The 17,039-nt window shown below is 42.9% G+C and overlaps 1 protein-coding gene across 9 annotated transcripts in view; it reads right to left on the bottom strand.

The window, feature by feature from the left end:
* Positions 1–17,039, bottom strand: part of Map2k6 (mitogen-activated protein kinase kinase 6) — a 123,224-nt gene that overhangs the window by 25,336 nt on the left and 80,849 nt on the right. For 7 of the 9 annotated variants that reach the window (XM_004630055.3, XM_023714023.1, XM_023714019.1 and 4 more), the window contains exons 2-7: positions 15,246–15,312; positions 5,515–5,563; positions 4,493–4,606; positions 1,838–1,957; positions 1,505–1,621; positions 778–829 (exon numbers count right to left, since the gene is read on the bottom strand). In XM_004630055.3, the coding sequence (XP_004630112.1) occupies positions 778–829; positions 1,505–1,621; positions 1,838–1,957; positions 4,493–4,606; positions 5,515–5,563; positions 15,246–15,312 (519 nt within the window). Of the gene's footprint in view, positions 1–777; positions 830–1,504; positions 1,622–1,837; positions 1,958–4,492; positions 4,607–4,689; positions 4,776–5,514; positions 5,564–15,245; positions 15,316–17,039 lie in introns of those variants that run through there. The other 2 variants (XM_023714018.1, XM_023714025.1) reach the window with 2 other exon arrangements.

Raw genomic sequence — 17,039 nt, 5'->3', positions numbered from 1 at the left:
AGGTCATATAAAGCCCATTTCTTCTTATGTCCTCAGCCAAGATAAAGAAGAGCTACACTTTGGAGCTGTGTGTGTGTGTGTGTGTGTGTGTGTGTGTGTGTGTACTCAGGGCATGGAGCTACAAACCCAGCCATATTTTTGATGTTTGTTTGTGTGTGATAGGGACTCGCCAAGTCATTACGCTGCTCAGACTGGGCTCAGAGTTATGCTGCTCCTGCCTCAGCTTCCCAGAGTGCTGGAATTACAGGCCTGCACCAGCAGGCCTGGCCAGTTTAAATCTTAAGTGTACCACAAAGGCAGCTTGGCGCGCCGGGGATGTGATGGAAACATTCAGATGTGGGGCCAAGCAAGCATATTAGGTCACTGAAAGCCTGTCCTTCAGGGCAACTGGGGGATCCTGGTCTCTCCCTCTGTCTGGCATCCCCTGTGATTAGGTGAACAGGCTTCCTCTGCCATGCGCTCCTAGTCCCACAGGCCCAAAAGCAGCAGGGCCAATGGACCATGGACTGAACCTGACAAAACTGTGAGAATAAGCCTTTCTTCTTTAAAAGTTGATTATCTCAGATTTTTTTTTTTTTTTACTATAGCAATGTTAACACAGCTCTTTATGTAGTTGCTACTCAGTCCCAAAGGAAAGCCCCTGAGTTCTCGCACTTGGCTCATTTCCATCTATTTCCAATATTTCCATTTCCGTCTATGCAGGGGAGGGAAGGTGAGGAAGGGAGTCTCTGGGCCAAAGAAATTAACTTATAAAAAGCTGCAACCATGGGTGCTTACCCCGATGAATGACAGAGAGCTTACTGTGTAAGTGTTCTAACGCTTTTACAATCTGTAAGGAAAAAAAAAAAAGTAGATTTATTCACTGCCATCACTGAAAAGAAATTGAATGTGACGTATATTCAGGTTTCTTATCCCAAGTTTAAGGCCACATGGTAAGGTATTTTTTCAGAGTTGAGGTTCTTATCCAGGTAGATAACACTGGAAGTTGCCCAAACTCATCTCCACCCATCAGAGAGGACAATATCTTAGAGCAGAGACGATGTCCTGTTCATCTGTCTTGTTTCTGTTTGGCCTCAAGAATTATTTTTCTCTTCGCTCTCCTGAACCTCAGGAGACATGAAGCTAGCAGTCCTTCTTATTTTATTTCTCTTGGTTTCTGTTATGCCTGTTAGTCTTAAGAAATTATTTGAAAAAATCTACAAATCAAAATTGAAATGCAGAATTGACATCAGACTACAGATGCTGGGAATGCAGTCATTGAAGATGAGTGAACTGCTTAAACACATTAAGGTAGAATCTATCCAAACAAGTCAGTGGAAGCATCCACCACACAGGGCTCAGGAGAAAATGGTACTTATACATCCACCCCACAGTGTACTCTTCTGTTCAACAGTTATATGCTGGACAGTAGATACAATGCAAAGAGCATCTCTTCTTACTAGGGATGCACAGACATGACAGCAAGAATCCCCACATTTTCCTTGTAGACACATCATATACTCACAGAAACTGCTATCTTCCCTAGGATATCCTCTGGAATTGTTTGGCCTTTGTCAATGACTTGTTTGTAGAATTTATCTAGGGAGGTATCCATGAGCTCCATGCAGATCCATACATCTCCCTGGAGATCAATCAGTTCAAGGATCAATAAAGAGGTTGGAAAAGAGAGACAGAATACCCCGTCACCCATCCTGAAGAACTATCTCATGAGTTTTGCAAGGAAATACATAGCTTTCCTTGGAGATCGCAAAGGAATCGATCAATGAGTGCAATTATCTCCAAAGAGCAAGCCTTCGGTTATTGTTCTCCTTGGGCTCTGCGCCAGAGGGTCACCTACCTCCCGGAAAAGGGCACCATAGAATGTGACAGTGAATGGACAGTCTACTGTTCTCATGGAGACATCCAAGTCCATCAACAGCCTTTTCTGCTCCTGGCTATTCACAGTGGCCCGGATCCGCTGAATGAGAAAGCACAAGAAACGCATGGATGAGTCTGCCAATGAGGCCGGGGCTTCAAGGAGCGCCATCCTGCGCACAAGGCAAAAATTCACAGCCACTAGTACCTTCCACAAGTCAGCACTACAAGGGGGACTGAAAGATACAGTGAATAAATAAATATAATTATTATTACAATAAAGGACATCCTGCCAAACAGTGAAAGGATAAGTACATCCAACGCAGGGAGACATATTTTGAGTCTTCTGAGGATTCATGGCAATGTGTCTTTTACTGTAATTGTTTTTCAAATGTAAGCATTAAATTTTATTGATTTCATTGATTAAATACTTACAGCACTTTCTGTCAAATGAAAACACTACAGAGCATCCTCATCCACCTTGCAGTGACTGGATCTGGCACTGGGTGGCATCCGACTCTTACTCAAAGTCAACATGACCATGAAATGTTTTTAATTGATTCAGGCATCAAGGCAGCTAGAACAATGCAACTAAAGACACTCACGAAAGAGGACTTTCAGAACTGCTTCAGAAAGGGGCACGAGCAATGGGATAAGTGTGTTTGGAGTGGGGGGTGTGTATGAAGGTGACCAACAGCAATGTGTCTTCTACTGTAAGTTTTAAACATGTTAAATAACCATCATATTGTTGGATCCCACTTGATAGTACCAAATTTAAAATTAGAAAGACTATGGTCATCTGATGTTCTGAATAGCCCCTGGTAAGAAGAAAACAATAATTTTCTTTTAGAGAGTGGGGAAATGTTTGGGAATGTATTTCCAAGGCAAAAACAAAGTGTGGTTTCCTGTACTATACCTGCTCAGGGCAAAGAATTCACAGTATTAAAGACTTTGCTGTTTATTTGAAGTCTTAAGGGGAAAAAGCCAGCAACCTCTCTTTAGGAGCACGTTGGACTACACTGACTACAGTCAGCCCTGTGTATCCCTGGGTTTTATTTCCAGAAATTGTCCCTCCTCTGCAGAGAGCAAAATCCACAGACTCTCAAAAGGCACATAATACGACCTTGCATTTGCACATAATTTATGCACTATCACCCCATAAACTTTAAATCAAGTCACTTCTAGCATGCATATGCAACACAATGCAAATGCAGCAGAAATACTTGTGATGCTATACTGTTTAATGATGAAAAGAACACCTGGTACATATTCAAGATAATTCTTTTTCAAATATCTTGATCCACTGCTGGTTGGGTCTACAGATGTGGAGCCCACAGTAAGGGACACCAATGGTATTTTGAAGAAATAGCAACTACAACAAAACTGGTACAGCTGTAGGACATAGAAGGAAACAAACTGGAAAACCATTTATTTCTACTGAGTATTTCTGCCTGAAGCAAAGCCTGTCCCAGTGGCAAATACAACCTTCCAGAGAAGCTACTATGTCATTAACTGATGATGCCTCATTAGAAATATCCTACAAACATACAGTGTCACCATTAGTAGAACCAACCGGAAGCTCATTTATTTATTTTTGCTACCTGGGATCAAACTCAGGACCTTGTGCTTGCCAGGGCATTGTTTAAGCCTCATGAACTATCTCCCTGACCTTCAGACTGGAATATATACAAGGGAAGAGAAAGAGACCTCCAGTCCCCAAGAACAAAAGGATCTAACTCTTCCAGTCATTCCAGTCAAGGGCCCTGACCTGCTAACGCTCCTAAAGATGTTCATTTTTTACAAGCCTTGTATCTACTTGAGAAATGCAAACTGATGCCAGATTTCTGACCACAGGTCGAAGACCTTAAATTTTCCGTGGATGCCTCCTTTTTCCAGAACAGAAACAACTGTCTCTCTCAGTTCTGGCTTCTTGATTTTCAGGGAGAATTATTCCTACATGACCATAGCCAAAAGGCTGAGAGGCAATTCAGGGAAAATAGTAACAAAAAATACATAGACAACATCACTTGGTACTAATGAAAAAATTTTACCTTAACCCAATAGTGGATGAACTTTTCAAAAGTATTAATTCTTTTAAGTGCAACGAAGACATCATAGTTGAAAAAAAAAAAAAAAAAAAAAAAGAAAGAAAGAAAGAAAGAAAGAAAGAAAGAAAGAAAGAAAGAAAGAAAGAAAATAGGTGGATAGGACTTAGTTAAAAAGCCAATACAAAGCCAGGCATGCTTGCACAGATTTGCAATTAGCACTATGGGAGACTGAGACAGGAGGAGGGCAAGTTCAAGCCCAACCTGGGCAACTTATTGATTTACAGTGATGCTGTATCAAACTTTTTTTAAAAAGGGCTAAAGATGTCTGTAGCTCAGTGCAAAGGTCCTGGTTTCTGCTCTTGGTACCCCTGGGTGCATGAATGAATGAATGAATGAATGAATGAATGAATGAGCAACACCTTCCACAGAAGGCTTTTTCATCTATAGAGAGAAATACTGTTCTCTGCAAATAATCTTTTCTTGTCCACCCTGTTACAGGTTGCTTTGCTTCTGCGAAAAGAGCTGCTTCAGAGCTGAAATCACCAATGTGCACAGCACGTGTAGAAGGCCCCTGGGGACACCGACTCTACCTTCACGGCCATGATCTGTTCACTGGGCACATGCCGCATCTTCTCCACCACGCCGTATGCACCTCGCCCCAGTTCCACGATGGGCTCCAGGTCATCTGCTTTCACCTCAAAGTTCTGCAAGAACAAAAAAGCCACCATGGAATGCAAAAGTGGAATGCATGGGCCCGGGATATATAGCGCAGCGGTTCCGTGCCTACCTGGAAAGCCCAAAGTCCTGAGTTCGAGTTCCGGTACTCAAAACCAAAAAAGTGAAGAGTAAACCGGACACTCTCTTGTCTTTTATCTAATTTTTGCAAATGTTGGAATGACCCTTGATAGGCCACGAGCTTCTCTAGCACATGAAAGCAAGCGCTAACAGCATGAAGCGACAGGAAAAGCTTAGACTCCCATCATACCCACTTGGTTGGCATAGGCGACACACAATGTCACCTCCATCCAGCGTGGTTTTCATGTGGCTCAGCTGAAGCTGGCTACACTGCAGCTTTAGTCACCTTTCTAATACTGACTGCTGGTGTCTAGAGCTATGTGGTATTTGAGAAGTGCCCTCCCATGCTGAGGAGATAGCTCAGAGCTCCAAGCCCCTGCCTGCCAAGCACAAGGACCCAGGTTCGATCCCTGGTACCACATGCTGTGCAGGCCCTTTGCTGTGCCCACCACGAAGACGAAGCATGGTGGCGCAAACCTGTACTCCCAGCGCTAGGGAGGCTGAGACAGGAGGATCACTGAGTCCGAGCTGTGTAGCGCAACCCTGTCCCAAGTAAATACATTTTTTAAAAAAGAAAGAAATGACCCTCCCAAAAGAATCACCGCTTCTCCTCACACCTTTCCCAAGAACCACAGCAGCCTGATGTCAACTGACAACTCAAAACAGCAAAAGCTCTGCAAGCCATTTTGCTGGAATTTCAAGCTTTCCTGACCCATCCCCTAAGAGCACGGTATACGTACAGAAAGGCATTTCGCAGTCAGCCAGAAAGCATACGTGTAACATGGCCAAAGTGTGTCAGTCACCATGACCTTCTCACCTGATTTCCAATAGAAATGCAAGCCTTGGAGTCCAAATCTCTAGGTGGCCTAAGGAAGGTGAAGGGGAAGAGAAGAAGAAACGTGAGACATGCCGTTCGCTGTCCTTCCAAATCCTAAGTGACAGCAGCAGGGTTCCCAAAGAGGAAGGCGAAGCTTAGGAGTTGCATCACACAGCATGACAGTACAAGTACAGTGAAAGTGGAGATCAAACAGCTTTTCAGTTGAAAATACTTCAACTCCTTGAGCCTGCGTTTTCTTCTTTCATGTGGGATATTATATACTACCTTTTGGAGTAAGAGTGTATTAAGTGAGATATTCCAAGGGCATACAGTAAATATCTGCTAACTAGGAGCCACAAGTGTGCAGTTCTGTGAGTAATTATGCTTGAGAAATAAGCCTTTTCTTTCATCTAGGGTCACCACTGTATCCAATGTACCATTTCACCGCTCTTTGTACAACTGTTTTTTAATTTATTTTTAATGTATTTAGGACAGGGTCTACAGGGTCTCACCACGTGCGTTGGACTTGTAGGGATCCTCTTGTCTTCAGCCTCCCAAGTGCTGGGATTACAGGCACACGTCACCATACCCAGTCTCAATCACTGTCTCAGCACTCCCCAGGGGTGGGGCTGGCACAGCAGGCTGGGGATTGAACCCCTGGCCCCTGTGTCTGCCTAAGCAGGTGCTTTAATCTGTTGAGCTATCTGGCCAGCCCTGCAACTGTTTTTTAGAAACAAACAACTCATAAAATTCAGAGGACACAGGAATTCCCAATGTAGTCTCTTCCTTTATAGACAGGCAAAAAGGTCAGAGATGTGAAAGGCTTGTTCCATCGCAAGGATCCTTAGCTTCACCTCAGCGTCCCTTCTTTTCTCTCAGGCTGTCGAATCAAGCCCAGCAATGGTACATGGTGAACCTGCTCTTCCGGGTTCGTCTCCAAAGCCAAATGTTGTTCATTTTTTGTGTCCAGAGTCTCCTTGTGTCTTCCTATTTCTATTATTTCACTAGCCTCTCAGTCAGTTGCAATTTACTTTGGAGAAAGATATTTGTCTGCCTGTGCACCTAATTAGGAGCCTAGTAAGGGTTTTTGTTTATTTATTTTTTTTTTTTTAATAAATGTACCAGGGGCCAGGGAGATGGCTCAGTGGAATAAGCGCTTCCCTGGCAAGCGCAAGGGCCTGAGTTCAATCCCTGGTTCCGCAAAAATAAATAAATAAATAAATAAATAAACCAAGAGTGCTATGGTAAAAGTAACAAATGCCAAGAAATATATTGCTAATGGGATCAAACAAACAGAAGAACTGCAGGCTAAGGACACAGAATTCTGGCGCTGCCCTTTGCAAGGGTGGCCTAACAGTGGCATCTCATCCCGTGGCACAATGGTCTTCAAAATTTTCAAAGGAGGGCCCACCAAATAGCTCAGTGGGTTAAAGCACCTGCAAGCAAGTGCAGAGGCCAGGGGTTCAATCCCCAGGCCTGCCGTGTCAGCCCCGCCCCCAGGGCACACTGAGATGGCAATAGAGACTGGGCAGGTGGTGCACGCCTATAATCCCAGCACTTGGGAGGCTGCAAACAGGCGGGTCACAATGAGTCCAATCTAACAGTGAGACCCTGAACACCCTGTAGACCCTTCCCTAAAATAAAAAAAAAAAAAAAAAAAAAAAAAGGAAAAAGGAAGGAAGGGTAGAGGAAGGGAAGATCAAAAGAAGAGAAAACAAACTCATTTGCTAATGGCAGTGGTTTCCAATGATTACAGTCACACCCCTTCTGTGCAAACAACATGCATACAAGGAGAAAGAAGAAGAAATACAAATGTAGACATAAGCATGAATCGAAGATTTTAATGGTATCTTCCCTTGCCTCAAAATCTCCTTGATATGCATAGAATACTAGAAGTGTCTCCATACTAATTTAAAATAGAGGCCAGGGAGCAAACAACGAGAATAAAACAAAACAAAACATATGCACACGCATATAGACACACACACACACACACACACACACACACACACAGTGACACTCTGGTGCATTACATATTTCTGAGTAGGAAATGTCTTCAGGATTTTCCAGAAGAGTCGAATGGTTTAGACATCTAATTTTTCATTCTTAAAATGTCTCAAGCTGTTTTCTCTTACCCGTCATGATTTGTTTGTACTAATTATGATAATCCTTTTGAAATAAAGATGACTACCACTGAAATATGGGCCTAATATCAATCATTTAAAAGCCTTTTGCACTTCTTCCACACTCTACCCTTTTAAAAATATAGAAGAAGAGGAAAACCACATATATGTGCCATTGCCACTTTTTTGCCAACCAGTGAGGGTACTGGATAAGAACTCTTCCAAATCTCGTATTTCTATATTCCATAACAGTGTCTGGCAAATTATAGCCTAAAAGCACTTTTACAAGTTTAGTTAGTTGTAAAACATCACCAACAAAAGATAAGCAACAGATTCCATCGTGGCCCTGGTACTGCAAAATGCTTTGAGTCAAAATACTTTGGTCATTGAGAAAAGTCTGCTGACTAAACACGCATTACACCTTACACCCCAGCTTAAAAGTAACAGGGTGCCACTTCCCAGATTTAGAAAAATAAATAAATAAAATAAAATCTTTTAAAAGGTTGCGATTTTCTGAATCCACACCGTTGTCAGAAGCACGGAAAATAAAACTCAAGTCGCCTGAATCTCAACCTTGAACTAAACAGGACAAAGAAGAAAATTGGCCAAGCTTCTGAACCTGCTCCAGAGATGGCTACCTGAGAATGAATCCAAGAACTTGCCCCCAATTCCCGACCTTCTCTAACAAAAGTGACTCATCCAGCTGAGCCTCAGGCTTTCGGGTTCGTCAAGTCTGCCAAAAGCATCAAATGATGGAGCCAGCTCTGACAGTTAAGACTGAATCAACTGACACTGTGTTCTTCCTGTCCAGAGCCGGACATCCACATTTACCAGTCCATTAAGACTCTACAGGAGGTGAAAACTGGATGGAGATGTCGGCCAATTGCTCAGTCTTTTAGTTCTTTGGGAAAAGAACCAAACTTATTGTAAAATACTTCCTCTGAAGACCAAAGGTATTCCGAAGGTTACCTAGTCTTAGTGTTTTATATGACCAACCAACTTTGGTTTATTATAGTTATTTAATTCACTGGTCACTACTTTTTTTTCTTTTTCTTTTCAGAACTGGGGATTGAACTCAGGCCCTTATGCTTACCAGGGAAGTGCTTATTCTACTGAGCCATCTCCCCAGCCCCTATTATTAATTTATTTAATGAATTTAATTAAGTGCCTCTTGGGCCAGAAACTGTGCTCAATCATTTACATTAAGTCACTTGTTTAATTTTTGCAACTCTGAGAAGTATTTTTATCTCTACTGTAATGCAAAGAATTGACACTGAAAGAAATTAAATAACTAACAGTCATTCAAAGAGGTGATGACGTTGGAACTCGGAATGGCATCCACTTCTTGAGCACAGAAGGAAAGGGCAGTGCTCCGCTAAGCCATGACCTGTTTGACCACACTCTCACCCAGCCTAATATGTGGCTAAAAATACACACAAGACTCAGAGATCCCGAGTTTATCTGCTAGCCCCGCCACTTCGAAGCTGCCACAATAAACAGCCAGGAGCTACAGTTCACTGAGCAATTACAATGGACCAGGTCCTGAGTCAGACATTTCCTGTGGATTATGACATCTAATCCTCATCATAAGCACATCCTGCTCAGTCCTATTTTTTAGAAGGGGAAGCGAAGGCACAGTGCGAGGAAGTGTGCTTGCCTGACATATCCAGCTGGAGAAGTTTAGTTCCCAAATGTGAGCCTGTAGCCTGGAAGAGATTTAGAACTAGTGACTAGCCAGCAAGTGAAGAGACAGCTCAGAAACCAGAGTCAAAGACACAGCGGCATCAGCCACTCCAAGCGCTCAAGCTGAAGGACCACACACATAGAAGAGTTTGGGTAAAGGAGCTCTGTCCCAGGCTACTGACTGTCCGGGTCGCACAGCCGAAGGTGGTAAGAATCACCAAGCCAACCTCAAAAACTTGCCAAGAGAAATATAAAACGTGGAAACTACTTCTCTACAAGTATACTCTGAAGCCTCAACATTAAAGCAATAATACGAGGAGACTGGGAGCTCAAGAGGCACGGCACACAGCAACAAAGGGATGCTCTCAGCCCCGCAACATTAAGCAGAAAAGCGTACTCAACATACAAAGCCGAAAGCACTTTCAGACTCACACACATTCCTCTTCATTGCTTCTACCAAGGAAGGCTTTCAGAAAGGCATGAAACAGGAAAGTCAACATGCATTAAGAAAAGGCAAAGCATGTGTTTTACAGGGACGGAAGGCGTGGCACTAGGAGGTTTATTTTAGAATTGATTCTTTTTTTTTTCCTCTCTTCAGTGCTGCGGATCAAATGCAAAGTTTTACTCATGTGGGTAAAGTGCCACACAGCACCACGGAGCTCTACTTTTAGCCTGATCCAGGAACATAGTTAAAAGAAAATATTAAAATGTAAAAGCAGAGGGCCGGGGAGATGGCTCAGTAGAATGAGCACTTGCCTGGCAAGCGCAAGGACCTGAGTTCAATCCCCAGTTCCGAAAAAAAAAAAAAAAAAAGTAAAAGCAGAAAGCATTAAAGTGAAAACAATAAAATATATCCAGTTCTTAAGAAAACTGGCAAAACTTGAGCAAAACTCACAAAGGTAAGATGGGAAAAGATGCAAATCACCACTATCGGGGGAAAGGCCAGGTTATCACAGCAGATACTGCAGCTGCGGAATGGATGATCAAGGAATACTGTGATGACATAACTGCTATGAATTTCACTATTTAGAAGAAACAAACCGGGAGCTGGAGAGATGGCTCAGTGGTCTAAAGCACCTACTTGGAACAAGCTTGGCAAAGCACAGGGACTGGGGTTTGATCCCCCAGCACCACATACCAGCCAGCCCCGCCCCCTGGTGGGCTGAGCTGGCCACACACACACACACACACACACACACACACACATACTAAATAAATGTTAGAAGAAGAAGAAGAAGAAGAAGAAGAAGAAGAAGAAGAAGAAGAAGAAGAAGAAGAAGAAGAAGAAACAAACCAACGGCTCATATATATATATATTACAGAGATTATATTTGCAATTTAGAAGTTCCTAAAACTATGCAGGCACATTTTTGTTTCACTGGAAAATCCTAACAAACATCCAAAAAATTAACACCAATATTTACCAGAAAATAAAAAAAGAGCACTTCCTACTACCTCATGTTTATGAGGCCCGTATTATCTTAACACTAAAACTAGAAACAAAGGCACAACAGAAATAATAAGTCAGCACAGACCAACATCTCTCATGAACTTTGATATAAAAATCCTCCACAACAATAGGGTATGGGGCACAGGCCCATAATCCCAGCACTCATGAGCCTGAGGCAGGAGGGTAGTTGTGAGCTCAAGAGGAGCCTGGACTACAAAGTGAGCTCAAGGTCAGCCTGAGCTGCATAGAGTGATTGTCTCAAAAACATAAATAATTAAGTCCTCCATGAAACTTTAGCAAATCAGATCTAACAATCAATTTTTTTAGAAATTACATCACAACCAACGGGGATTGACTTGGGGGATGTAAATCTGCCTTGATAAGGCCTGGCCAAATAGCTCAATGAATTAAAGCACCTGCAAGCAGGCACTGGGGCCAGCAGTTCGATCTCTGGGCCTGCAGGGTCAGCTCTGCCCCCAGGGTGCGCTGAGATGGCAATTGAGACTGGGCGTGGTGGTGCGCACCTGTAATCCCAGCTCTTGGGAGGCTGTAAACAGGTGGATCACTATGAGTCCTACCTAGTAGTGAGACCCTGAACACCCTGTAGACTCGTCCCTAAAATACAAAAAAAAAAAAAAGACTAGCTTGATATTAATTTATAAAATTCATATGATTCACCATAATAATACATCAGAGGGGGAAAAACTAATCATGTCAACTGACCTACATAAAATAGTCAACACTCATTTATAATAAGCATTCTCACATAGTATGACCAGAGAAGAACTTTTTCAAACATAAATGCATCTTTAAATAGATAAAAATCTATATTAATACCAAACTTAATAGTAAGGAAGAAGGCACAGGTCTAAAATCAGTACCATTACTTTTCTTGTTGCTGAGACATAATACCTGGCACCCAAAGTCAAAGAGGGGATAGTTAATTTATCTCCCAGTCTGTGAAGGGTCCAGTCCATAGTCAGCTGGCTCTAAGGAAGGGTGACACAGCACAGGGACATTGAAGAAGAGAAACACTTCACAGCAGGCAGAAGACAGTACAAGCCAGCATAAGGAGCACAGCTGTTTCTGTCACTTATATCTTACCCAGGTCACCTGCCCTTCAGAGGGGCAGCACTCACACCCTTAATCCTACTGCCCTGGACCCTCCCATTGGACCATGACACAATCCCAGCCCCACACCCTCCAGATCCGGCCGCCTCTGGAAAGGCCCCACCTGTGACTGCATGAGGCTCTGGAGGGACACCTAGACATGACCATGGCAACTACTTACAATTGATCCAAAGAAAATTAAACACTAAGATATATATCTTAATCAATGTTAATATAGATCATCTACATTATAAAGTGCTGATAAAAGAAAAGATGATCTAAAACCTTGAAGAAATCCAGCACCTGTGGATTGGAAGACTCATGTAACAAAGGTATCGATTATACCTAAATTGATCTACAGATTAAACACAGTTACTAATAAAACATCAGAAAATTCCTTTGTAGACACAGACCAACTTAGTCTACAACTTATATGAAAGAGAATGGCCCCCGAAGAGTCAGCATAATTTTCATAAAATGAAGAATAAAGTTAGAAAAATAACTTTACCCAATGTTATGACTTTATAGATAGCTGTAGTAATGAAGGCAGTGTGATACTGACATATAAATCAATGAACAGAGAATCCAAAAATAGATCAAAACAAGCATGCCTGATTGATATTAGGCAAAGGAACAAAAGCAATTTAATGGACAAAGTACAATCTTCTCCACAAACTGTAATAGAATAACTGGTATTCTATTGGCAAAAAGTATAAAGCTAATTTTAATCTTCATATGCACCTATATAACAACTCCAAATAGTTCATGGGCTTACATATAAAACTATAAAATTTCTAGAGAAAAATACAGAAAATCTTCAGGACCTAGGACAAGGCAACGGCTTCCTACACTTGTTACCAAAAGCATGACCTTTAAGATCTTTAACTGACAAACTGAATTTTGACAAACTTTAAAATTTTGACTCTGTGAAATGTCTTAATCAGACCAGGGACATAGCTCAGCAGCACAAGCACCTGCCTGGAGAGCTCAAAGTTCTGAGTTCAATTCCAGATACAAAAAGCACTTCTGCTAAAAGAATGAAAAAACAAACTATAATCTGGGAGGAAAGATTTTCATATACCATACTTGAAAAGTCCTTTTATCTAAAATAGATAAATAAGTCTCCAATGCTAACAATTAAGAAAAAAAATCTAGTTAGAAGTCTAGAGATATTTCACCAAAGAAAATATGTGGATGGAAAATAAACACCTAAAATCCTATTCTGCAAACTGTCTGCTAGAGAAATGCTAGTGAAAATATAATGCTGCAGTACTGTGTATCCGAAGGGCTAAAATGCAAAACGTTGACAACAACAAATGCTAACAAGGAGGCAAATAAGCTACACCATTTCAACATTATTAGTCAGACTATAAAGTGGAAAACCACTCTGGAAAAGCTTTCAGCCGTTCTTTCAAAACTGGAAATGAACTTACCCCATAAGCCAGCAATTGCACTAGAGGGTGTATACCCCAGATTCATGAAGAGTAGTCTTCATGCAAGAACTCATATCGCAATGCTCATAATGGCCTTATTCTTAATACCATAAAACTGCAAACCATCCATATTTCCTTCCATAAACTGTGGTAAACCATAACATGGTGCAGTACTCAACTGGAGAGCTCTTAATAGGCACAAACCTTGAATGAATTTCAAAAGGGCGCTGAATGAAAACCAAATCAATTGCAAGAAGAGATGTCATGTATGTAACCACCACAAAATAACAAAATGGTGATGGAGAACAGATGAATGGTCACTGAGCACTAGGGTAGGGATGGAAGGAAGAGGTCGATATGACTTGCAGACTTTCAGCAGATAAAAAAACAAGAGTGGTTCTGTGCATAAAGTTGGACATACTGATGATGGCAGTAGTTACTGCAGCCAAAACTGATGAGGATAACAGGACTACAAGGCTATAGGTGTGATAAACTACACAGAGTAACACACACACACACACACACACACACACACACACACACACACGGACTTGTATGACACAAACAACTGCTGGTGAAATCAAGTTAATTTCTAGAATTTGTACCAGTATGTTTTTCTTGATTGTTTTAATAATCTACTACAGTTATTTGCCACGGTGACACAGCATGGAGGAAGTTGGAAACTTCATTGAAGGCTGGGGTAAGGGTACAGGGGGCTTCCCTATATATTTCTGCAGCTTGTGTGGACCTATGGTTATTTCCAAATAAGCAATTTCTGAAACTGTCTCATAAAGTCCTATACAGGTAGCACAGGCAGGCCACATGTTTGATTCGAAGCGCTTGAGAAAAGAGACAGGGAGAGAATCAGTAATAATTACAGAGTTTACAGCGCCATTGGATGGGGAAAACATTGTTTGGGGGAGCTTCTCATACTCCAGAAAACAACCTCCTTGGTGGTAGGAATAGGAAGAACCTCTCATGGCTTCTCACAAGAATATCCTAACGAAAGATTAGTCTCTCGGGTACCATCTAGAACCCAAGACAGCAGACCCCCACTCTGCTCTGTCCCCCTACTCTGGTCTGTTTCCCCGCAGTAACACAAAGATATTTTTCATATTCCTTACAGCATCTTCGCATTACTACACGGAAATGCAAAACCCGAAGATCTCCTCTTCCCATAGACAGGATCATGTTCACAAGCACATCTGAACACTAGAGGGCGCCATCTCTGATGAGCTAGATCACAGTTAAGATCCAATCCTTCACCAAGGGCGGCACTTTGCAGTCATCAACAGCGGCCTTAGAGGACACCAGCTCCCGCAGGGATGCCCTCTCTCTCTGCACTTGTTCTGGTGCCTCTACCATGATTTGATGCCTCGGAAAACCCATTCAGCCTATGCAGACGCTTGGCAGGTGGTCCTGGCACTAGCTAGGCTACCCCACAGAGACAAAGACAGAGAGGAAGACTCCTAGAAAAGATGGATCAAAGCTTTCACTAAAAAAGGAATGTTCCTTTGCCTCACTTCGCCTTCTGTTTATAAGGGCCAGGATGCAGGAGTCAAGATGTGGGTCTTCATCAATATCTTGCTATCTCAGTCCAAGTTTTATGGAGACTTGCTTCTGTATTCAGTCCACGGGGGGGAAAGCAAGAACCACCACACTCCAGAATCTGTCTGACGTTCTATGAGCACTCAAGCTTCGCAGCGCTCCATTCTGACTCAGCCAATCATTGGAGACACCGCCTCCAAAGTTACCACTATGATTATTTGAGGCCCAAGAACACTGAGCAAATGGCTTCTAATTTGAAGGGTTCTCCTTCCCAACAACTCCATCCAAAGTCAAGGTGTTCCTCACCAGGCCGAAAGTAAACCTCCAGTGGGCATCTGTGCGGTGCAAGTGTTTTAGATTAAGAGGCTGATCGTGCCAACTTACGTGGAACTGGTCTGAGGTTGTTCAAATGCTTCTTTTGGAATTTTAAGGCCAGGGTTTCGCTTCTTGCCTACAGGGAAAGAAATGAAGAAAAAGTTACGGTCTCCATCACAGGGAAAGAGCAGGAGCAGAAACTGTAAAAGAAGCGTCACAGGGTGGACGTGCAGCGCCACCATCTGGTCCAGATCCCCAGGAAGTGTGTGCAGAACAGGAACCCAAGCACCAGTCGTGGCACCGTTGTCCCAAATGCAGAGTGGGGTCCAGAAAGGCATGTTTATCAGTCAAACCTGAAAATATCCGGGTAAGAATGCCAACTACCTCTTCCTAGGAACACTTACCCTTCCTCCCCGCTGAGAATTTGTAACTTAACTTCTTTGTCTTTTCTGCGTCATAATACTAATAATGATGGCTGGCTATAGTTTTCTTTTTCTTTTTTTTTTTTAGCATCAGAGAAACCCAGTCTCCAGTACCTCAGTAGCCACCATCTTCCAACTGCGTCTGTGCACAACTGCTAATATTAACAGAAGTAGAATAAAAACTGCTTTTTCCGCTGCCCTGCCCCGCCTACTTCCTCGGTTCACCTGCCAGGAGTTGAAAGCCCCTGAGGAAGGGTTTGAAATGATGCCACCTGGAGTAATATTTACTTATATTCGCTCAGTTCCAAGATGGATTAAGATCACAGATGGGCCCGGGCAAGGCAGTTACTGCTTCTCTGGGGGCCAGATGGGAACGTAACCTGCTGTTGCTCATCCTTGAGCTGAAGCTACAAGAGAACTTGGCTCAAGGACTTCTGTTGATGAGTCAAAAAGAACAGACTGAGAAATGCCAACTCGGGAAGCAGACCGGAAGAAGCAGTCTTTTAAGGGCCTGGGATTTCTCTCCCTTTATAAAGTACCTGTGTCTGTCTGCATTTGGCAGGTGAAACCAAAGCAGAAGTGATACATAGCCCGCAGTTCTACTTCCTCGGTCACGTCTTCCCTGCTTTGAGAGTGAGCGCCTCATGGCAGACAGAGCCCTGAATGACATCCTGGGCAGATTTTAAGGCTGCTATGAAATTTAAGAAATCAAGGGCCGGCCAAATAGCTCAGTGGATTAAAGAGCCTGCAAGCAGGCACAGGGGCCCGGGGTTCAATTCCCGGGCCTGCCATGCCAGCCCTGCCCCCAGCACATGCTGAGATGGCAATTGAGACTGGACACGGTGGTGCGCACCTGTAATCCCAGCTTTTGGGAGGCTGTTAATAGGCAGATCACTATGAGTCTCATCTAGTAGTAAGACCCTGAACGCCCTGTAGACCCTTGTAGAACCTTCCCTAAAATACAAAAAGAAATCAGAAATTAGGTATGTAAGCTCTTTGCAGGAAGATGACAGCAGAAGAGCTGGACCCCAGATCAGCATCACAGAGCCAGCAGTGACTTTGTCCGGATCAGAGTCCAGGACTCCTGACTCCCAAGTGAGAGGCTTTCAACCCACTATTTCAGAAGAGTAAAAATGCAGATCTGATGGGATTTCCAGTGTATTCACTCACCAAGGGATCCCCAGGATGGCTTCATCTCACTCCCTATTTCCTCTATTTTAAAATTGGGAAATTACATCAGCACCCACTGAATTGGACTCATGGGAGAATCACATCAGATACTGAATAAGAAACAATACTGAAATATCATAAAGAGCCCTTGATTACAGTCAGTCTCTCTGTGTCTCTGTCTCTATCATGTTCTCTCTCCCTCTCTCCCTCCCCCTCCCTCTCTCCCTCCCCCTCTCTCCCTCTCTCCCTCTCTCCCTCTCTTCCTCTCTCC

This window comes from Octodon degus, unplaced genomic scaffold, assembly GCF_000260255.1.
Source record: "Octodon degus isolate 3935 unplaced genomic scaffold, OctDeg1.0 scaffold00033, whole genome shotgun sequence".
Taxonomy (NCBI): domain Eukaryota; kingdom Metazoa; phylum Chordata; class Mammalia; order Rodentia; family Octodontidae; genus Octodon; species Octodon degus.
This window is presented reverse-complemented; position numbering and strand designations above follow the sequence as displayed.